The sequence below is a fragment of the Meriones unguiculatus genome, chromosome 2 (assembly GCF_030254825.1).
Source record: "Meriones unguiculatus strain TT.TT164.6M chromosome 2, Bangor_MerUng_6.1, whole genome shotgun sequence".
NCBI lineage: Eukaryota > Metazoa > Chordata > Mammalia > Rodentia > Muridae > Meriones > Meriones unguiculatus.
In genome coordinates this window covers 137,518,172-137,532,958 of record NC_083350.1, presented here as the reverse complement: position 1 = coordinate 137,532,958, position 14,787 = coordinate 137,518,172, and the positions used below count along the sequence as shown (strand labels likewise).

The 14,787-nt window shown below is 41.7% G+C and overlaps 1 protein-coding gene across 7 annotated transcripts in view; it reads right to left on the bottom strand.

Moving 5' to 3' along the window:
- Positions 1–14,787, bottom strand: part of Tnik (TRAF2 and NCK interacting kinase) — a 427,262-nt gene that overhangs the window by 126,100 nt on the left and 286,375 nt on the right. For all 7 annotated transcript variants that reach the window (XM_060378161.1, XM_060378162.1, XM_060378163.1 and 4 more), the window contains exons 5-7: positions 13,869–13,979; positions 8,945–9,035; positions 3,848–3,978 (exon numbers count right to left, since the gene is read on the bottom strand). In XM_060378161.1, the coding sequence (XP_060234144.1) occupies positions 3,848–3,978; positions 8,945–9,035; positions 13,869–13,979 (333 nt within the window). The remainder of the gene's footprint in view (positions 1–3,847; positions 3,979–8,944; positions 9,036–13,868; positions 13,980–14,787) is intronic.

Genomic DNA, 14,787 nt, shown 5'->3' with positions numbered 1-14,787 from the left:
GAAATAAATCAAATAGTAGTCAATCAATAAATGAAAAATGATAAATCACATAACAAAACCAAATTATGGTCTTCTGCAGTTCATCTTCACTTCAAAGCCAGAGATTTCTTGGTGAAGTTTACAGAATCCAACACTATTCAAAGTATGTTTTATCCAATCAACACCATCTGGAAATGGTGGGACCATACATTTAATCTCTGTGAAAGCCCAACAGGTTCAGGTCATTGCTCAGGCTGTGACTCCTGTTGGCTCAAAAGGGTTGTCCCCTATGCAGACCAAATCCTTCATTCAGCTTTATAGGTCTCCAGTGAATGCTCCACTAGGAAACGGTTTATGCAGAGAGATCTCAGCTAATTACACACACACACACACACACACACACACACACACACACACACACACAGTCGGGCAGAGGGAATGGAATTTTATGTAAGAAGTGGGAAATAGTAAGAGCTGGAGAGGACAGGGTCTCCACAAGGGGAGCAACAGAACCAGAAAATTTGAACACAGGGAACTTCCCAGAGACTCATACTCCAACCAAGGACTATTCATGGAGATAACCTAGAACCCCTGCACAGATGTAGCCCATGGCAGTTCAGTGTCCAAGTGGGTTACATAGTAATGGGAAGAAAGGGGAGGGAGGGTGGGATTGGGAGGGGAGGAGGGAGGGGCTTATGGGGAGATACAAAATGAATAAAGTGTAATTAATAAAAAATTTAAAAAAAGAACACTTTAGTCCCCGATCTTATCCATCTTAACAGTTTCTGTATAACAACATAGCATACAGGGCCACAAACATTTCAAAATTGTCTTTTCTGTGTATAGAGCGTACATTTACTGTGGCATTCCTATAACATCTAATAAATATTGCTAAAGTTTTAGGGAAAGGAGCTGGAAAAAAGATTCTCTACGCGGTGGTACCACGTCATTTCTAAATAGTAATTATTAGCAATAGTCTAGAAAAAGAAGCCCAAGATTTGAACTCAATTCCAAGCTTTGGGTTGGTCAAAAGGAAATGTTATTCTGGTTACTCTCCTGGAAACAAGTCAGCCACAAAGGTCTTTCTATTTTACAGAACACACACACTGCACATAAATACAGCCACCACGATACTTAAAAGATTAAGACAGGGATGGAAATCTAGACGCTCTGCTCCTTCCTGCCATAAGTTGCCTTATTTCAAAATTTAGATTTATTTATTTGATGTGTATGGGTATTGTGCTTCATGTCTGTGCACCACGACTCATGTGCATGGTGCCCTTGGAGGTCAGAAGAGGACATTGGACCCCTTGGAACTGGAGTTAGAAATGGTTGTGATCCATCATGTGGGTGCTGGAACTTGAACCCTTAGGTCCTCTACAAAAGTAACAAGTGCTCTTAACCCCTGAGCCATCCCTCCAGCTCCCTCCTGGTTTATTTTGAAGTGGTTCAAATTATCTATGGCATAGATGTAGACTAGTTATCACTTGTTAAATACAACTGCAGTTTGAAGAGTTGCTTACAGCCAATTAAAATATGCATATCTTGTCTGGGATATATATTTTGTAGCGGATCCTCTGGCGGCTTTGCAAATGGAATTATTTAAATGTGCTGATCATTAGCAGTTTAAATAAATGACATTTATTTTGGCAGGGGATTAATTTTTAACGTAGCAGCTGCTCTTAGACAGATTGCTGTCAGGTCATTAGAGGGACTAACTTTGAAGGAAGGGGGGATTATTATGTTTTCAAGACCGTCAAGCTTACATTTCCCAAAAGAGGTGAATAATTTCATCAGTGCTCTGAGACACTGGGTCTCAAAGACTGCAGTGTTTTTATCGCTATCACCTGATTTCAACAGTAACTAGATGTGGAGAAGTAAGTGGACTTTAAAAGAGAAATTCCTCAAATATACTCTTTGTTTGGGAAATACGAGATTTACATAGAAGTCAGGCAAACACTGCATAAGACCAGACTGTAATAAAAAAGATCCCTGTAGATTCTTTTCCTAGAGAGGCCCTTAGGACTCTTAGTTACTTTCATTTTTTTTTTAACATAGCCATTTTATAAGGCAAACCGGACAAATCAAATAATAACCAAACAGTATGCAAAATGACACAAGGAATCCACACGAGGCTCTTCTTCGCAGGGTGGGAAAAGTGACTATAGAGTTGTGGAGTCGGGAGACGTTCAAGTTAAGTTCAGAGGATATCATCAACTGTGAAAACCTGGCCTCAAACTCCCTTTGTGGAATTTCAAGTCCCTGAAGTTCCAAACCAAACCCAGGTAGTATCTCCTTCTGCCCACATGGTGTCTCTCAGTGCGTAGCCTGAGCACTCTGCGAGCGCTCTAGCTCTCACTGTCCACAGCTTCATTTTCTCTGAACAGGGAGTTATGCAAAAGCACTGCCGTCAGACACTGTCGCTCTCGTGGGGCTCTGTGACTCACGTTAGAGCACTGGCTAGAGGGACTGAATAATGGGAGGACTGCCAGGAGAAGCCTACGGTTTGAACTCAGCTGTGCACTTCAAGTAAAAGTGACAAGGGATACACCGAACTTCTGTGAGCTGCCATGTCACACTAGGGGAAGGCCAAGCCATATCCCTACATCCAACTTCATCCTTCTACAGAGAGGAAACCTCCAAGTGGCTACAGGGAAGCCCAGTGGAAATGAGGCTGATGCCTTGTCACTACAAAAAGATGTCCCCGATATTTATATTTTGGTTTGACATAAGAATATTATGAGAATATTAGAGAGTATTAACTCAGGAGGTAGAAGAAGCAGTGTGTGCTGTGTCCTGGCTGCATAAGGGCCAGGAGTTCCTGTGTGCTACTGCGCAGTAGCCAAGTATGCTTACAACAGCGTGTTGCCCACTTCAAAAAGCTAGAAGGAATGATGTTCAAGCTTTTGTGAGTAAGCACGTGGGTGCACATGGGTGTATGCTTGCACCTACATGGGGAGAACAGAGGTCAGTCTTGCTAGTTATTTCTCAGGAGCCTGGAGTTTTGAGACTGGGTCAGTCAGTGGCTTGGAATTTGCCAGGGAAGCTAGGCCAGCTGTCCAGAGCTGGCATCACCAGTCTGCATCACCATGGCTGGCTTCTTATGTGGCTTCTGGAAGACCGACTTGGGTCCTGACCCTCATCGGGCAGGCACTTTACCAACTTAGCTATCACTTCCGGCTCTCTGAAACTTTTTTACCTTAAAAATGTGATGCTTTAACAGATCAATATATTTATCCCAATTTAAATATTGTATATGTGTGCATATATCAAAGTAGTTCATGAAACTTCTTCAATATGTACAGTTGGAATATTTTTATGTCAGTAAAGAAAAATACTTAGTAGAGGAAAAAGGGTAAAAATAAGAATATATACTTTGCCAAAACTAAACTATAATGAAAAACATTAACCTAATCCATTTCTCAAAAATAAGACAGGCTGGACACATTGGCCCACGCCTGTAATCCCAGCACTCGGGAGGCAGAGGCAGAGGCAGAGGCAGAGGCAAGCAGATCTCTGAATTTGAGTCCATCCTAGTCTACAAAGCAAGTCCAGAAAAGAGAACCCTGTCTCAAAAAACAAAACTAACTAACTAACAAAAGAATAAGACGGAAGAGCGCATTCAAAAGCATTCTAAAGCACAGGAAATAATTTCAATATTATTTTGTAAATGGGCAATCAAATGTGATGAGTGAATTCATTAAGACAATTCTTACTTGAGTGTCTTACAATCCTAGACCCAAGTGATGCTCTTCAGGTCCCCTTTTGTGTCACAAAAATAACACATAAATGTCTGTGAGAATTCTTCTTTGCAGAACTGAGGAAAAGAGGCCATGATGGCTTTCACAGAACGACAAAGAAGTCATACCTTGAAATCATAGGTAGCGTCTGGGTTCTCGTCACAGGCAATGACTTCTGGTGCCATCCAATAGGGGGTCCCGATGAATGTGTTCCTTCTGCCCACTGTTCGGTCAAGCTGGGCACTCACTCCAAAGTCCACTAATGAGGAGAGGACAAACGAATCAGTTAAAGCCTAACGTTGGTTGTGAGGCTAAAATTACTGTGCATTCCTCATGTGGTAAAACGGATCTGTAACATAAAAGTTATGATTTTATCCTAATTTATTTTGCCAACAAGACACAATAGATAAAGAGGAACCTCAGTGGAGGAAATATCTCCACTTTTTGACATTCCTCAATCTCTGTTCCACATTTGTCCTGCACATCATGGAGGTGGGATAAATTCTGGGTTGAGATTTTTAAAAAATCAATTAATTACAATTTATTCACTTAGTATCCCTTCTGAAGCCCCCTCCCTCATCTCCTCCCAGTCTCACCCATGCTCCCTCTTTTCCTCCTATGCCCTTTCCCTAGTACCCTGATAGTGGAGGTCCTCCTCCCCTTCTATCTGACCCTAGCCTATCAGGTCTCATTAACACTGGCTGCATCATCTTCCTCTGTGGTCTAGCAAGGCTGCACCGGCCAGGGGGAGGTGAACGGAGAGCCAGCCACTGAGTTCATGTCAGGGACAGCCCCTTACCCCTTACTAGGGATGCCATTTGGAAACTGAGCAGCCTATGGGCTTCCTTTGAACAAGGAGTCTAGGTCCTCTCCATGTTTGGTCCATGCAGGCCCCCCCCACCCTGGGCCCAGGTATTTTGGCTCTGTTGTTCTCCTTGTGGAGTTCCTGTCCCCTCCAGATCTTTCTATTTCTCTCTTCTTCCTTAATGATAGGACAGTGAGATCACTAAGGAGAGCTATGCAGTGGATATGGGGAAGAGAGTATCTGACTTTAGAGCTTTTGGTGACTCTAGTGGGATATAATCAGCATGCACTGGCTAACATCCAGCATCTGAGGACACTGAAACATAGCATCTGAGCTAGAGAACATGGACTATAAAGATCCAAATCTTGGAACTGAGGCAGAGGCAGAGGCATGAAACTCATACTAAACAGGCTAGATATATGACAGGAAATGCCCATGTCCATAGAACTACCTGATTTTAGTAGTATTGGGGTTAGCGGTATCCATTTGGTTCCATGTGGTTTATGACTGTCTGAGTCCTGATATGGAAAAATTGCATAGGTATAATATAGGCCCTTTTTACCACATCACATCAAATATTACTTAACTCATAACCTTGAGATTTGTCAACCAGTGATACTGAAGAGGATTAGGGGTCTTTCTTGAGACTGATATTCCAACCAAGGATCATTCATGGATAACCCAGAACCCCTGCACAGATGTAGCCCATGGCAGCTCAGTCTCCAAGTGGGTTCCCTAGTAAGGGGAACAGGGACTGCCTCTGACATGAACTCAACGGCTGGCTCTTTGATCACTCCCCCCAATGGATGAGGGCAGCAGCCTAACCAGGCCCCAGAGGAAGACAATGCAGCCAGTCCTGATGAGAGCTGATAGGCTAGGGTCAGAAGGAAGGGGAGGAGGCCCTCCTCTATCAGTGGACTAGGAGAAGGACATGGGAGGAGAAGGGGGGTAGAGAGCAGGATTAGGAGGGCAGGAGGGAAGGGGCTACAGCTGGGATACAAAGTGAATAAATTGTGATAAATAAAAAAAGAAATTAAAAAGAAAAGAAAGGACATGTGAGCCAAGCGCAGTGGTGCATGCCTGTTATCCTAGCTCAGGGAGGCAGAGGCAGTGTGGTCTCTGTGGGTTTGAGGCCAGCCTGGGTAGAGGTTTTGGTGGGTGGGCTGGGGTTCCTCTTTCCTCCACTAGTATCCTGTCTAGTTAGAGGGTGTCCTCTTCAGTCTCCATGAATCATGCTACTAGGAGTCTCAGCTAGAGTCACCCTCATATCTCCCAGAACCTACCTGTCTTAGGTCTCCAGCTTGTCACAGAGATGCCCCTGCCTACAGTTTCTCTTCTCTCTGCAGGCCCTCTATCGTGTCCCCCGCTCCAGTCTCCCAGCCTCCTGCACTCTTCTCAGGTCAGAGATCGAGGGAATGTCCAACCAACGCTCAGACCAACCTGAGACCCACCCCATAGGAGAGAGCCAACCCCTGACACTATTAACGATGCTCTGCTATGCTCAGAGACAGGAACCTAGCATAGCTGTCCTCTGAGAGGCTCCACCCAGCAGCAGATAGACACAGAAGCCTAGACTCACAGCAAAACATTGGGCAAAGTGTAGGGAGTCTTGTAGAAAAGGTGGGGGAAGGAGAGAAGAACCTAGGTGACAGGAGCTCTACAGGAAGACCAACAGAACCAACTAACCAGGGCTCAGAAGGCCTTGTAGAGACTGAATCGCCCAGCCAAGGACCATGTATGGACTGGACCTAGGCTCCCCCCCACGGATGTAGCCAATGGGCAGCCCAGGCTTCATGTGGGTTCCCTAGTAAGAGGAGCGAGGGCTGTCTCAGACATGGACTCTGTTGTCTGCTTTTTGATGACTTCCTCCTGCTTGTTGCCTGCTTTTTGATGACTTCACCCTGGTGGGACTGCCTCACCAGACTACAGAGGAAGAGGATGAGCTCAGTTCTGATATGATTTGATGAGCTGGGGTGGGTGGGGACGGGAGGGGGGATAGGGAAGATGGAGGAAGGGTGCTACTGGGAAGAGAGGAGGGAAGAGTCTAAGATTGGCATGTAAAGTGAATAAATAAATTAATTAATTAAAAAAAAGGACAAATTTTTATTAGATCGCCTGTAGACAAGTCTGTAGGGCATTTTCTTCTTAGATGATCCTATCCTATTGTGGGTGGAACCATCCCTTGGGCAGGTGATCATGGGAAGGATAATAAAGCAAACTCAGCATAGCACAGAGCAAGCCAGTAAGCAACACTCCTCCGTGGCTTCTGCTTCCTCCAGGTTCCTGCCTTGAGTCCTTGTCCTGCCTTCGCTCAGTTAAGGGAGTGTGACCTGAGAGTTGTAAGATGAAATAAACCCTTTCTTTAACCTAAGTTCCTTTTGGTCATGGTGTCTTATTACAGCAATAGAAATTTAATTAGGATAGATTTTAACCACGATTTATGCACATTTTCTGGGCCAGTAAAGCCCTTAAGATTGTGTCCTCATCACCGCCATCCATCCCCAGAACATTTTCATCTTCCGCCAGTGAGATGCTATACCACTGAGCAAAAACAACCTATGTTTCACACTTTACCCACTCATCCTCCTGCCTCTGTATCTGGACACCGAAGACTCCTATAAATGAGCAGAATCACACAAAATGCATCTTCTTTCATGTAACACAATGTCCTCAAAGTTCACTCAGCTTGAAACGTATATTACAGTTTTCTTCTTTTTAACTACTGAATAATTTTCCATTAAATTTCCATTTCTACACTTTTTTTTTTCTTCTAGTGACGGCATTCTGGCTCCTTCTACCATTTCTCTACCATGAATACATACTTTTAAATTGCATGATCAAGTAGATACACCAGTGAGGAAATCACAAATTGCTGGATTTGATTATCCCAAGGCTCCATGGAGACCAGCAAAGTAGGGGTTTGATAAAAGATAAGACTATGCTTGCATGAGAATACCTAAGTGTCTCTTGAGAGAGGTGGAATACATTATACTCCTAACAAGTGCTTGTTAAACAGCAGCAGGAAGTCCTCTGAAGTAGACCGGCAAGTCTTTATACATGCATCTATTTAGCCTTCACAATGTATGCTCTTATTTTTAAAAGGAAATATTCGTGTGATGAACACTTGGCTCCAAAATGCTAACAGAATGAGACTATGTATATGTATATGAATATGATGTATATGTATGTATTTGTTTATTTGTTTAAGACAGGATTTCTCTATGTAGCCTTGGCTGCCATGAACTTGCTTTGTAGATCAAGCTTGCCTCAAACTCACAGAGATCTGCCTGCGTCTGCCCACTCAAATGCCAGGACTAAAGGTGTGTACCACCACACCCAGTGAAATTATATATCTTAACAAAAGGGAAGGGCAAATGTTCAAATCTCTCTGAAAATAAATAATCCTATTGACAGCAGATCCTTTCTCAACAATAAAATGAGAGCATTCCCAGGTTTTCTGTGAAAGGGCTCTATAATAGTTTTAATTCTCAACCTGGCTCAGTCTAGAATCACCTTGGAAAGAGTTTGTCTGGATGGAAGACCCGGTTCACTGTGAGTGGCTCCATTCTCTGGATTTGGGTCCTGAGCTGTCTCAAAGTGTGTTCACTCTCTGTTGCAGGCTATGAATGTGACTCAATGTGTCAAGTTCTTGCTGCCTGAACTTTCCCTCAGTGAACTGTGATCTGGAAATGGGAGCTAAGGCAGACCCTTCCTCCTGTGAGTTGCTTTAAAAAAAAAAAAACAAACTTTTTTTTTTTTTTTTTTTTTTTTTTTTTTTTTTTTTTTTTTTGGTCAGGACACAGTAACAGAAGCAACTAAAACAGGCTCTGATGAATTTGCCAAAGAAAAGAATTTTCTCACCACCAATTCTGTGAGAGGAAGTGGGGTGAGCAGGGTGCACCTGAAATGGACTATTGAGAATCTCCTTTGTACAGGAGCCAGGGGAAATTTAAATATAACTCAGTAATTTTATCTAAGTATGACACAGTAAACTGAAGTATAACTCAAGCCTCTGGGAAGTTAGCAGGACTTCATTATTTGAAATACTTTCAAATGTAAATATTTGATGAGACACAAGATGAAACCCATACACCTAGGGCCGTCGGTACCCCATCGTATCGGAAGTGATGCAAACAGTCCGTAATGAGCACGAGGTGATGTCAAGGCCTGCGACTTCTAATCATTACAGTGGAAAAAAAAATCTACAGTGTGCTCAAGTGTAGGCTTCTAATCCCCACACAGGTCATTCTTCAGGATGATTTGGGAAAATATCTTTCAAATAGACAAAGACAACACTTTCTTTTCACGTCTGGGGAAACGGGCCCCTCATCCACCATGACAGATTTAATGAACATTGTAAAAGGACTGCTCACACCCACGGCCTCCAGCAATGCTGTGGCTCAGGGGCTGTGGCTCATACCTAGCTTCACTTCAGCGTTTTCAGTCAGCAGGACGTTCTGCCCCTTAATATCTCGATGAATCACCTTGTGCTGGTGCAGGTGGCTCAGGCCCTGGTGGAACGGAGCAGTGAGAGAGTTAACGGGACACAAACAAGGATTTGGACACACCTGTGAACGCTGACAACCACCCTCAACCTCGCCTCATCAAGCGATACTCACAGTCTATTCTCATTTCCATGTTCCCATGTTGCTGAGCCAAACCTCAGGCCACTGTCAGGACCAAGTGAGGCACACCCACGGTGTCATGCTGAACAAAACATTAGCTCTGACCTCAGTAGAGCAAACTGCACGTACAGTAGAGTGGTTGCGCTCCTACTGGACTGAATTTCAGTTAACACAGTGTTGTGGGAAGCGAGGTCCGTCTATGTGGACTAATCTGTAATGGACACACTTAAGAGTTTGCAGAGAAAACTAAGCTGGTCTTTGCCAAATGTCACCTTTGAAAAGCTATTTCAATATCAAAGTTATCTTCAATTATACAGTTTTAATTAAGCATAATGAAATATGGCGCAGGCCAGTCAAGGGCTTTCCTCTTGGCCTTATTCAGTGTGCTCTATATTAAAAAAGAAAAATGGGCTGGGGAGATCGCTCAGTCAAGTGCTTGATTTTTAGCATGTAGACCTGAGTTAGGTATCACGCTAAGAGAGGCCAGGCATGATGGCAGTGCTTACAGCCTTCAGGCTGGAGAGGCAGAGATAGGTGTATTCCTGGGGGTGGGGGTGGGGCTCACTGGGCATTAATTTAACGTTCTAGCAAAGCTGTTGATTTCCAGGTCAGCGAGAGACCCTGTCTCTAAAAAGCACTGAAGTAACTGAGGGATGACAGTTGAAATAGCCTTATCATCTACACACAGACACAAACACGCACACACATATCCACACAAAGGAAGTAATTTCTGCTTCCCTCGTTGGCACTTATCATGCCACTTCTGTAATTGATAATTCTGAGACTCTATGTTGATTCTGTGACACTGAGCGCTCAGTGCCATCCACATCCGACTGTCGGTCTCTCCAGGAATTACTGTGATTTTGACTTTCCTGGTGGTAGTATGAGTTCTCTGAGGTACAGATTTATTATACAGAAATCACTTTTTTTTTTCCAAATAAATTATAAGTTAAAATAATCTAAAATCAGTCCTAAAGCAAAATACATTGGGGTGGTACTTAAGTAGTTAATGCTACCAATCATCTAAGTGTTATTCCATTATTTATGATTTTCTGTTCTTTCAATTGTTCTCTACAAATAACACAACCATTACATGGAAGTTATACAGACATGCACACACGTGCACTCACATAGCCGTGTACACACGAACACATAGAATGTAACAGTCTGAGGGTATGTGAGGGGCAGTGAGAGACACTGTTTTGGTTTCACATTGGTTTTTTTTTTTTAAATATGGCCAATTTGGCTCTGGTAGGCAGTGATTGGCTTTAAACGCCTTCCTTTCTAACACATAAACGCAAGCACTTGTGGGACCGAAGACCCCTGAACCAAAGTGTTTGGAACGGTATAACAGAACATAATGAAAGAAAGCTCATGCAGCACACGATGGCTCATGTCTAAAAATTCTTGTGACAAGGCATTGCCATACCAGATGCTGGCATCATTTGGGAGAAAGCATTGGAAGGAGGAAGAAGCACACCATTTCCATAGAGTTAAGAAGTCTAGGGTAAACATCTGTGCTGCCTTTAAAGCCCTGAGAACGAATGGATCTTGTTGTCTAGGGTAAATATCTGTGCTGCCTTTAAAGCCCTGAGAACGAATAGCTGGTCCCCTGTTGGATCTTGGAGACAGGCCAAAATGAGCACGTGGGCTTCGGGGCTGTTCCTGGAGGCACCTGGTGCACGCTGGGTGGCCTCAAGTTCTAAAGGTCTGGTGCTTTCTGGAGCAGCAGAGAGAAATGCACATTGAGTAAATGAGAGATTAACCCTTGGAGATAACTGTCAGCTAACATGGAAATTTGTAGCCTTGGCCTCCGTCTTCTCCAGTGTTGTTTTCATTTTTATTTCAGAAATAATTTCTGTCTACCACAAGCTAGAGATTGTATTACTCTATCTTTTCCCATAGCAGCTTTACTGTGAAGCTGGGAGATCGTTCAGTCAGTAAAGTGCATGCTGAACATCCTGGAGACCCAAGTTTAGATCTCTAATACCTATTTATATAAATAGCAACAATAAAAAGCTGGGTACAACAGGGACTGAGACAGATCTCAAGATTGTTGGCTAGCCAGTCTAGGAAATTGGTGAGTACTGGATGTAGGGAGAGCCTGACTCTAAAGATAATGTGGGGCTGGCAAGAAGGCTTAAAGGGGAAAAGTACTTGCTGTATAAGCCTGAGGACTTAAGTTTGATCCCCACCACCCGTCTCCATGTAATTGTGAAAGAAAAGCCTTGACTCCATAAACTTGTATGTCATGACTCCTGCATGTATGTCATGACACACATAGCCTCCCCACCTCATAGAGTCACATGGATAAGGTAGATAGTGATTGAGAAACACATCGGAAATCACCGACCTCCAATTTCTAGATGCATGCACATGCGCGCGCGTGCGCACGCATACACTCACACACACAACAAAGCAAAACAACAAAAATATTAGCACCTGAAAACAGGTATGCTGATGTGTGTCTACCATCTCACCACTCAAGAGTTTGAGGCTGAAAAGTCAGAAGTTCTCGGGCATCCTCAACTGTATAGTAAATTAAAAGTCAGCTGGGGATACCTGAGACCCTCTCTTAGCTAGACAGACAGACAGACTGATAGGTAGATAGACTGATTGATTGATTTAGTGTTTTCTATCTTTGCCATTTGTATTTATCAGAGTAAAATATTTGACATAGCTTAAAGTAGGAGCTAACTTCACATTGTCACATTGAAAATCAATATGGACAGTGATAAAAAGCACCCCCACAGTAGCCCCTTCTTTGTCTTGTACCAGTGTTTACATGACATGGATCTATTCAGGGACTCTTGATTCTATGCCCTTGGCCCTTGTCTAGTCTTGTTATTTAGCAACCTTAAGTACATTCTGATAGTTGAGAGCATAAACTTTGTACTTTTATTCTTTTTTAAGATGGCTTTGGTTATTTTGGCCATTTTTATGTCCATAAAACTTCTAAAAACTAGCTTATGCACAGTACACTTAGAGAAGTTTTGATTAGAAGTTTAAAAAACCATAGATTAAATCATAGAGAAGTGACATCTCTATAATACTGAGAATTCTGACCACAGAGCTATATGTGCCATCATTTATTAAGGTTTTCTTCCATTTCTTTCAGTACAGCCACAAGGAAGGACATCACTCACCTTCTTCTGTGGGTTTACCTCTAAATATCTGACTTGTTTACTGATATAGCCAATGCTAGATTTAAGCTTCATTTCCTCCTTGTCTCCTGCTTATTCTGGTTTTCATTTAATGACTACACATCATCATTAAATATCTTCCTTTCTCAATGACCACTCACCCACAGGACAAAGGAAATGCAATTTTAACTTCTGCTTTCTTATATTAAGAAGTCAGACCCTATAAATGAATAATGACAGTCAATAATGACAGCCCAATAATAATTGGGCAGATGTAGTAGAATTGCCCAGTAGACACATAATAGCCTCCATATTAGTAGCAAAAGAAAATTAAACTAGTCTGAGTGACTTAGTTTGCCTAGTTGCCTTCTTCCTGAACTGAGCCGAGCAAACACAGCTCTGTTGGTTTACTGCCTGATTGTGATATTTTTGTGGTAAAGTAAACAAATAGGCATAACCATCATCATTTAAGCAGATAAGCTCCAAAGATTTTTAAGGTAAAAACATTTAAACTACCCTTAATGCACAGACATGAATAAAGTAAATTTATCTAGTTAGGAGGTGTTACAACATCCAACATCATGAAAATAGACACTTTGAAAGATTAACCAGCGCATCTCTTAATCTATTCCCCACAAACTAAAGTCAGATTTCTAATAAAAAAAATCATCAAAAAAGTGTTTTGCTGTGGAAATCATGCAATTTCAACTTTACACACAAAAATACACATGACCTTGATCATCTAGAATGGTCCTTGGTATATCACTTGCTGTGCTCCAAACCACAGTTACAACCATCACTGTTAGAATAAACCATCCATCAATATCTGTATCTACATATACATATAATATTTATTCTCTACCTATCTCTATCTACCTATCTTCCTTCCTTTCTTATCTTCCTATCTATCTACCTATCACCTATCTATGTACCTATTATCTATAATCTTTCACATATCTAACTATTTATATATCATCTGTTATTCTATCTATGATCTTTCCATCATCTATCATCTATCTGTCAGTCTGTCTTCTTTCTTTATGTACCTAATATCATCTGTTATTCTATCTATGATCTTTCCATCATCTATCATCTATCTGTCAGTCTGTCTTCTTTCTTTATGTACCTATCATCTATCTGTCTACTTATTATTTATAATCTATCACCTATCTAACTCTTTTTATCTATTATTTATTATTCTATCTATGATCTTTCCATCATCTATTATCTGTCTTCTTTCTTTCTTTCTTTCTTTCTTTCTTTCTTTCTTTCTTCCTATCATCTATTTATCATCTAGCATCTATCAATCTTTCTACCTATCATCTATCTCTCAATCAATCAATTTATCTATCTACCTATATACATATATACTTATCTATCTATTAATCTATTATCTATCTATCTATCTATCTATCTATCTATCTTTGAATTCACAATCTTCTTGCCTCAGCATTCCAAATGCTGAGATTACAAATGTGTATCACATGGCTAGGACTGAACAGTGTAGACTATCTCTCAAGACCTACCATATTTCCTGGAAGAACTGAAAGGCCAGCAATGCCCACATATTACCTACCCGTAAGATCTCCCTGCAGATGTATGCAATCCACTCTTCCTTTAATGTGTTGCCTTTTGTGTTCTTGATCAGGTCAGTGACAGAGCCAGCACCACAGAACTCCATCACCAACTGGCAAAGAAAGAAAACAGCATTTGTTATAATCATGTGTTACAGGATATTTGATTACATTGTGAACCTTGAGATTGTGTTGTTTCCTGAAAAACCTGTTTCTAGTTGTGGTATGGCTCAACCGTAACACACACCTTTAATCCAAGAGCTTTCTTACTGAACAGGATTGCATAAAGTCAACCATAGGTTAAGGGGTAGAGCAAGCAACCAGTTGACAGGGAGTGAACATAGGAAAACACCATAAAGAGTAAGAGGAAGTCAGGAGGACTAATAGAGAATGCACAGGAAGTAGAAAGGAGGGACATTCTGTTTGAAGGCTTTGTGACCCAGACACAGAGGAATTTAGACAAGAACCTACTGCCCTACCACATGATAAAACTGAAGAAGGATGGCCAAATGTTGTTAGAAAACCAACGTAAATTTATACAGTTAGTATACAATACCTACCAGAGATGATAGTCACCCCAAGATAATGAAGAGATCAAATAAGAATCCTATAAACATATTAGATTTGAGAAGTAAGGAATGAATCATTTCATATGGTATGCATTCAGTCTGTGTGAAGCAGATATTAAATTCATGTGTAACTCAGAACAGAAGTATCCCCCAAGTCTGAAACAATTTGGCAACAGCAATATTGCAAGCTGGTCCTCAGTTACAACGGAGATTCAGCCAATGTGCTCTTTACAGCTTGGAATCCTATTGACTTCTTTATTACCTAAGTCATGACTGCTGATAGTAATTTATTTAAAAGATTGCTTTTTCACAAGCCCTTTGCATGTGCATGGTAAGGAAAGGTTTGCTTTCT